This window comes from Alligator sinensis, unplaced genomic scaffold (genome assembly GCF_000455745.1).
Source record: "Alligator sinensis unplaced genomic scaffold, ASM45574v1 scaffold777_1, whole genome shotgun sequence".
NCBI lineage: Eukaryota > Metazoa > Chordata > Crocodylia > Alligatoridae > Alligator > Alligator sinensis.
The window spans coordinates 968,672-976,895 of NW_005841882.1; the positions used below are offsets into that span (position 1 = coordinate 968,672).

At 41.6% G+C, this 8,224-nt stretch overlaps 1 protein-coding gene across 1 annotated transcript in view; it reads left to right on the top strand.

Annotated features, from left to right (window-relative positions):
- Positions 1-7,566, top strand: part of LOC102387572 (complement C1q and tumor necrosis factor-related protein 9A) — an 8,315-nt gene extending 749 nt beyond the window's left edge. Inside the window, exons 2-4 of the mRNA XM_006017643.2 lie at positions 1,175-1,341; positions 3,242-3,304; positions 5,988-7,566. Coding sequence (XP_006017705.1) covers positions 1,176-1,341; positions 3,242-3,304; positions 5,988-6,778 — 1,020 coding nt within the window. The 5' untranslated portion in view covers position 1,175 and the 3' untranslated portion in view covers positions 6,779-7,566. The remainder of the gene's footprint in view (positions 1-1,174; positions 1,342-3,241; positions 3,305-5,987) is intronic.
- The last annotated feature ends 658 nt before the right edge of the window (positions 7,567-8,224 follow it).

Here is an 8,224-nt window from a genome sequence, read left to right on the forward strand (position 1 = left end):
ACATGATGTATGAGTACAATAAAAGAATAGTGGGTTTTTTTTCCTTTTAAACTTCTACTATCAATTTGTATCAATTCAGTGTCATTTTGACTGTTCTACCACCTTGACATACTAAATACTAGCAATCCCTAATATGCCATTCACATGATTCCTTCTTTATAATTAAGGAGTACAGAAAGAGGGATAGACTTATTCCTTTATCTCTGTAATTCTAATTGTATTCTATTCCCTGGGACAAAGTTGTTTGAGCGAGCGATCAAGAGAAGGATAGACAAATGAATGCATTTATTTTGGAAAGATGTGATAGATGCTGAAAGGTATCTGCGTTGGATTGTATTTGAATGTTATTGCAAACACAAGTTCACTAAGATGCTAGGTTGATTTTTTTACTCTGGTTTTGGTCAGGTTTTGGTTTAGGGAGGAACTATATAAAACTCTGTATTGAATTCCTCTGTGTTGGCCTGGTCCTCAATGTGACTTAGTGTTTGTGACTCCCTGTAAAGTTGCAGCTGCTCAGCATCTCTCAGTATCAGGTCCAAAATTTCTAAAGGCCCAGTTTGCAAAGCTGCTTGATTTCATCAGAACATATTACATTGCAATGCATTTCTGCAGAAAATGTTGAAAGAGAATCCAGTACTCCTGAATCAGTGAAAATTAATAAATATTCCCAACCTTATTTAAAATATAGCTAAACTTTGGTTGGGTGACTCTTTAATTAAATAACTATTTGTTCTTCAGTAGTAGCTAGAAATTCCAGGCAGTGTTTCGGGTACTATATGGACACCATACACATATCCACATACACAAAATTGTTTTCCTTATCTCCCATCACCTTACAACCTAAGTCAGTGGCTCAACCTTTTCAAACTCAAGCCACTGCTTCATCACTTTTGTGAACAGAATGGCAACCCATTTAAAAAACTAATTTATTATAGAGTTTACCTCCTTGTAGAGGGGCCATGCAGGAAAGAAGCTGATCTGTGCTTCTTTTCTTATCACCTCATACCTTATGGCACCCTTCAAAGGATCTTGAGGTATGCATGGGTGCCATGGCACTCTGATTGAGAATCACTGATCTAAGTGAAAGACAAGAAACAACAGGTAGACTCAGACAGGCAAACAGGGATATTGTTTTCTTGACATTTTCAGCTGAAACCATTTAACTTTCTTAAAGAATGAACCGCTGGATTATATTGCTGGCTATTGTAGTCAACACAGAGGAAACACGAAAACAGGATGTCTGTTCCCAAGGACATCCTGGAGTCCCTGGGAACCCTGGATACAATGGTGTACCCGGACGTGATGGGCGAGATGGATCAAAGGGAGACAAAGGAGATACAGGTACAGTACCAAGCTACCTATTAATTGCTGGAAATGAGCAATAGTGTATCCGCTGGTTGGAAATCTTGTTAGGAACCTTTTAACCCTTACAGATGACATGAAAGCAACTACGATTTTCAAATTGACCTTCAAAGCATATTTCAGACTCTTAGCTCCTTGCTTTGGTACATGAAAATGCAAAAAAGTACTAATGAAAGTAATTAATATGGAGATGCAAGGAACAAAAGTTAATGGCAGCAAAAAGGAGTTTAGTGAGTGCATATTATCTGTTTGGAAATTCAGAAGTCCATGTATGTACATTTTCAGATTGTGAAAAAAAAAACTAATAAATAACAACTGTTATGTCCCAGAAAGTAAAGCAGAGCAACCCCTCCCCCAACTTCCAGCTGAAATCTTTTATAGAGCGTGACAGGGTGTTTCTTTTCTTTCTTTCCTTCATATTTTCAGGGCTTGCTTCTAAGCTCACTTTAAATCCAGATGGATTCCATTGATGCTAATGCACATAGTGAAACTAGTGAAAACCTGGTGAGATCACAGCCAGGTTCATTGTATCTTTTCAGACTTAAAAGAGCCTGAGCTCCTGCCATGAATTCAGAGGTAACTGTTTGCTCAACCTCTTGGATGCTAAGCTATAATATTTTCCACAGTTCTTTAAATGCCAGATAGCTAACCAAGATTTAGGGCCTCTGCAGGGAAAATATCCATTCATGAAAGCACACAGGCAGGTAGTTAAATCCCATTGAAGTCAATCAGTTACATTTTAATTAAACAGGGGCTTAATCATGTTCTTGAACCAGGAGTTGGCATCTGATTTCATCACCTGGGATCTCCAAAAGTGCCTACTGGATTGGGCTGCTGACTAAATAACAAGCTCCAGAGCAAACAAGTCTCATTCTTCATCAGAAAAGTGCATGCACATCAAGAGAGAAAGTATTTTGCAGAATCAGTTTTGACCAGGTTTAATACATTTCTAGGAGACCTGAGCCAATTTGGAGAATGACTAATATATTGTACCAACTCTTCCTGTCTATAAAATGCTCCAGCTCCACTAACAAACAACCTTGTCCTTCATGCTTTCAATGTCTCTCATACACCAGAAAACAAAAGCTTCTTCTAAAATCTACAAAGAAGTTTTTCATACCTTCTCACAATGCAGATCACCGTTATTTGCCTTGTACAACAGAAACTTTGAGGATCAAAGGGGGCTTGAAAAATGGAAAATCAAGGTCTAAATTACTCTGATCCCTCCAGAAAATTCTCACTCCTACAGCTGTCATGAAAAATGTAGACATGGTATCTAAAATACCACATTAATTTTTTTATTCTTAAAATAAGAAATAATTGTGATGATGGTGTTGTCTCATTTGGCAAGTGTTGCCTTTTTATGGATGACCACTTTACTATAACTGTCTCAACGAATTTTTGGTGATTTTTCCATCTTGTACACTCTATATACCAAACATACATTCCCATTTGTAAACACTACAGTTAACTTTGTTCCCTTTTAGGACAATGGTAATTTTGCTACCAACTTCAGTAGAAGCAGGACAAAGCCCATTATAATTAAAATTATACTGTTAAATCATTGCTCTCTAGCCCCAATTCCTAAAAAAGGAGTCGGGGATAGTCACCTTGGTTCAAGCATCAACATCTTTCTTTTAATATTGGATAGGATTTTTTTCCACTGATCACTCCTAGGACTAATTGTCATCACTTGTTACCCCAGTTGCTAGATAATTCAGAATAAGCTGTAGAAGCCAATGTGTAAGGTGTTTAAGACTTATGAACCTGAGCCATTGGCAGCCATGCTGGGAGTGAAAGGCTCAGAGCAAGATTCAGGCTCCTGTAATGTGGTATCACTGTTAACTGAAACATCTGCCCTCTGTTTTGCTTCTACTAGGTGAAGTAGGACTTCCCGGGTTCCCAGGGAAGGATGGCGCAAATGGAGAAAAAGGAGCACAAGGTCAGAGGAAACTATAATTTTGGTCAAGCTATTTTTTCCTTGCTTACCTAGGAGTTTGTGGACACAGGTTCTGATACATCCCTCACTTTGATAAAGGAAATCCTCTTCTATTCCACTATATTGAACTGATATGAGTGGTAATCAAATGCCATAGTTAGATACCTAAGGTATGTTCATACTACCTGCCAGCTGTGCATTGAAGCACTGTTGTGAAACACACTGGGTGTGTCTACACATGCGCATTTACTGAGCAGTAACTGAAATTACTGCACAGCATGGGCACATGGCCATACTGTGCAGTAAATATGGTGACTTATCCCAACTTGTGTGTAAATTTGATGATACCTGCATCATCCGATATCAAATTTATGACCAGTTAGTTATTGCACAGTAACACACGTGTAGATGCCTTACTACACGGTAACACTGTGTGTGTGGACTGCTTTAGGATTAACTTTAGTCCCAAGTGAATCCATACACAGTGTTAATGCACTTTAACGCCTGCACGTGTAGACATTGGCCTATTCCCACTAACTGCACAGTAATTTACTGTGCAGTAAATTTAAACTGGCATAAATGCACATGTAGACAAGCCTGCTGGGCATTAGCATGTCATGGCGAAAGCTGTGCTAATACGCTAATACACAGTAGATTTACTCTACTATGCATTAGCATCATGTAAAAAATGTGCACTGGCGCTACTGTGCAGCTGCGCCAATTATAGTGCATTAAGTTTAGTACCTGTTATTACTGAACTCTCTCCTATTCTACATGTGCCAAATCCCAGATATGAGGTAAAGGAGGCCAGATCCTTGGGGGAGGTCTCTGGGGCTTCCTTGTTGCCTGGACCCAGCATAGGGCAGGGATGGTGGAAGTGGCTACTATGGCAGTGGTGTCCTCCATGGCAGGAGTAGTAAGTAAGGCCAGACAGCCACTTACTACAGTAGGGCCCTCAACTGGTGGTGGGACAGGTGGCCACAAGGCAACCCCTCTGCTGCTGAGGGCCATGTCCATCAGTGCTCCAAATTTTGTGGCAGGCCTGGCCTACCAGTAGGCTAGGTGGATTGGTTCTGTGGGCCATATGTTTGACAGTGACCACTTTAGACCCCTTGACTGCATGTCAATAAGCACATCTGAAGTAGCCTCAGAGTGGCTTGGGGACTGATCTAAAGCAGCAATATTGCCTCATTACTAGGGTTTGGCATCACAGAGCAGTAGCAAGTGGGCAAGACATCCATCTGAGCTGTGTTCCCAGGCTCAGCACAGAAGCAGTGTAGACTTGCTCAAGATATTTGCAGTCTTTTATCTTTCTGCAGAAATGCAGTAGTGAGGACAAAAAAGAAACTGTTTTCCTATAGTGTTTTAGCATCTTAGTCAGAGAAAATGAGTAAGTGGTATGGAAAAAAAAAAATCAACAGGTAATTTTCTGAAATTACTAGGAAATCAGTTTAACTCTTTTGTTGTTATTTCTATGATAGTATATTGCCACTTAGGGTGTGTCTGTGTTGCAATCAAAGGGCTGACTGCAGCACATATAGGCATACCCTAACACCTTGGCTCTAGTGAACTCAGGTGACAACAACAGTGGCATGAGCTTCCTGTGCAGGCTCTAATAGTGTGCTGGGAACTCTGGTTGTTAACTTGTGCTGAAGTTCATACTTCTGTGTCTTTGGTATCATTACACCCAAGTCAGCTATAGTACGTCATAGGCATGTGTGCTGTGCTGCAAGTACAACTTGAATTGCAATACAGAAGTGTTTATATTTATAGTAAGTAAGTTCCAGGAACACTTGGTGCACTGACTGTTTTGGTTTAGTGAATCAATATGTTATAAAAGGTACAATACCCAGGGAAATAGTCCTCAGCTCTGTTAGTATGAGATATCTGGCCCTCGGAAGATGTGCACCATTATTTTTTGCCCTGTGCATGCCCCTGCACATGCACTGTGGTGTGGGACAAAATGTCCCGTTTCAGGCAAACTGCCCGTTCCCCACTTCTCCCAGCTCCCAGTGTGCTGGAGGAGCCAGGACCTAGAGGAGGAGAGATGCTTTGGCTGGCAGCTAGAGTATCTATCTCCCTGGAGGATAGCCTCCGGTTGCTCTGGCGCGTGCTTCTGAAGAATGTGCTGTGCTGCTCTTTTTGTTGTTGTTCTTGTGGTGTTTTATTTATACTGGAAGTTCCTGGTATCAAATTTTGGTGACATGCTGCAAATTTGCAGCACAAGTACACAGTTGCATGTGTGCCCTGTATGGTTTGCAGCACCTCAAATAGGTTTGAGATGTCACAAACCACACATACATGCTCATCTGGATGTGCCCAGAGAGTCATCCAGTTAAATAAGGAACAAATTTTAAAAATAACGTTTTCCAGAGAAATTTATAATTGATATGGCAGGTTTTCAGTGCAACCCTCAGTATGCTATAGATTAAGCACTACCATCTTTGGCTTTATGCCTGCAACTGCACTGTAGCAATTGCAGGGATGGGTTTCGTCTCAATACTTTTTATCCTGCATTTATACATCTGACATTCTTCCTTCCTCCCTCCCCTACCACAACTCTGTAGTGTGCAGAGATATGCCCTTAGTAAATATATCTGTCAAATTATGTACTGAAAATTAATTTGTTTGTGCTTCAGTAATCCAGTGTAAAATGATAAGTATATGTCATTCTTTTTTCATTTAGGAATTGATGGCAGAGTTGAAGAGAAGGGGAACAAAGGAGATAAAGGAGAGAGAGGACGACCTGGAAAACTGGGACCAAAGGGAATTGTAGGGCCTGTGGGTGACAAAGGTCAAAAAGGAGAAATAGGGCTGCAAGGACAAAAGGGGATAAAAGGTGATATTGGTCCCATGGGTCCAAAAGGGATGAAGGGTGAAATTGGGAATCCAGGTGAAATTGGTCTGCCAGGCCCTGTTGGTCCTATTGGTAATCCAGGTCCTGAAGGAAGTGTTGGAGGTCCAGGACCAAAGGGAAATCCAGGAGTTCAGGGGGAAAAGGGCTGGAAAGGTGATAGAGGAGATAAAGGAAACACAGGTGACACCCCAGTGGTACCAAGAAGTGCTTTCAGTGTAGGTCTTACAGCTGAAACTAAGTTTCCTCCGGCCAATCGGCCAATCAAGTTTGATAAAGTGTTGTATAATGGTCTAAACCATTATGATCCTGCTACTGGAAAATTCACTTGCAACGTTTCTGGGGTTTATTATTTTACCTACCACATTACCGTTTACTCAAGGAATGTAAGAGTAGCTCTAGTTAAAAATGGGATCAAGATGCTGCACACTGTGGATAAATATCAGGGTGCTGAGGATCAGGCTTCAGGAGGTGCTATCCTGGAACTGCAAGTGGGAGATCAAGTATGGTTGCAGGCCCATGGAGGAGAGGTTTTTAATGGATTGTTAGCAGACCAGGATGATGATACAACTTTTACTGGGTTTTTGTTGTTCAGTAACTCTGAGACATTAGACCCAGTCTAATGTAAATCAACATTTTATTATGCTGGCACTTGCATATATTGTTGGGAAATACTCACCAACCTGAATTTCAAAGTGTATCTTAGGCAATGAACACGCAAAACTTTTAACTGTTTTTAAAAAGAGCAAGGAAAGGACTGCTACTCTGAAACACATAGGCTGTCACAATTTTCCTGTAGCAAAACAAGTTTAGGTAAACTGCAGTAACTTCAGCCAGGAATAAAACAAGGTTAACATTACAACAGTTTTGCTACACTTGTATTGTTACAGAAACCTGAAGGTGTAATAGTTACATCATACCAGATGATATCCATATAATTTCATATTGATACAATTGTTACATCTGTCTCATCATAGTGGCAAGCAAAGAGAAGTACTTAACTGTAAACAATAGTGCAACAACCTTCCTTACTCATCAGTCAAGCAGTCCAGATCATACTGTGCCTGACTCCGTGATCAGAGACCTAAGGAAGAATTTCTTGCATTTAAAAGCTTGTCTAACTTTATCCCAACTACATAGTTGCATTTAAAAGCTTGTCTAACTTTATCCCAACTACATAGTTGATATTACCATAAGAAATCCTTGCCTTTTAGCAATTCTGCAGAGATTCAATCCTAACGGTAGTTATACAGCCATTTAGTTATATATATTATTGTTATTCACAGCTATTGTTTTAGATTTTCATGTTACATTTTAATGTCGCTAAACTATGAAAAAACTACACTTAGAAGGCTCTGTCATAAACTCATGTATCCTAGACACATAGAGGCATATTAAATATTCTAAACTATTGTTGTTGTTTTTTTTAAAGACACAGGTCTACATCAGGGGCAGGGAAAATATGGTCCACAGGCTGAATCTGGCCCACCAGGCAATTTCATCTGGCCTGCAGGGCCCCTCAGTAAGCCTCCTGTAAGTCCTGGCCCTGGGCTGCCCCTCTGCAAGCCAGGGATCCCTGCAGGAGGTGTGGGTCTGGTTGCTCAGCAACCACCTCCCCCCAGCCTAGCCTGACCCACCCCCAGCCCTGAGCCAGGAGGCACCTCTGGACCAGAGCCACTCCTTGGTGACCCCCTCCTCCCCTCTCAGCGAGAAGTAGCCGCTGACGCACCCCGTCTCCGCTCCGCCCGCTTGGTGATAAGCGATGTGCGCCCATAATTCATCCGCGTTATCTGCGCGGTGCCCCCCACTGCGCCAGGTACAGTTCTTAATTCCACCTCCATCACATTTCCCCTTGATCCTGTTCATGACGCCATGTCGGGCATCAGAGCAGCCGGCCGGCAGCTGCTTTCTGACCCCCCCCCCCCACCGGAGCAGTAAAACTTTCACCTGACAGGCGGGTAGTGATGGATGGGGTGAAATTAATCAGGCACAGACGCGTGTTGGTTACAGGAGATTGTTTACTTACGTCGCCCAGATAGTGACCTGCAACGCAGGCTGAGCTTTTGTTC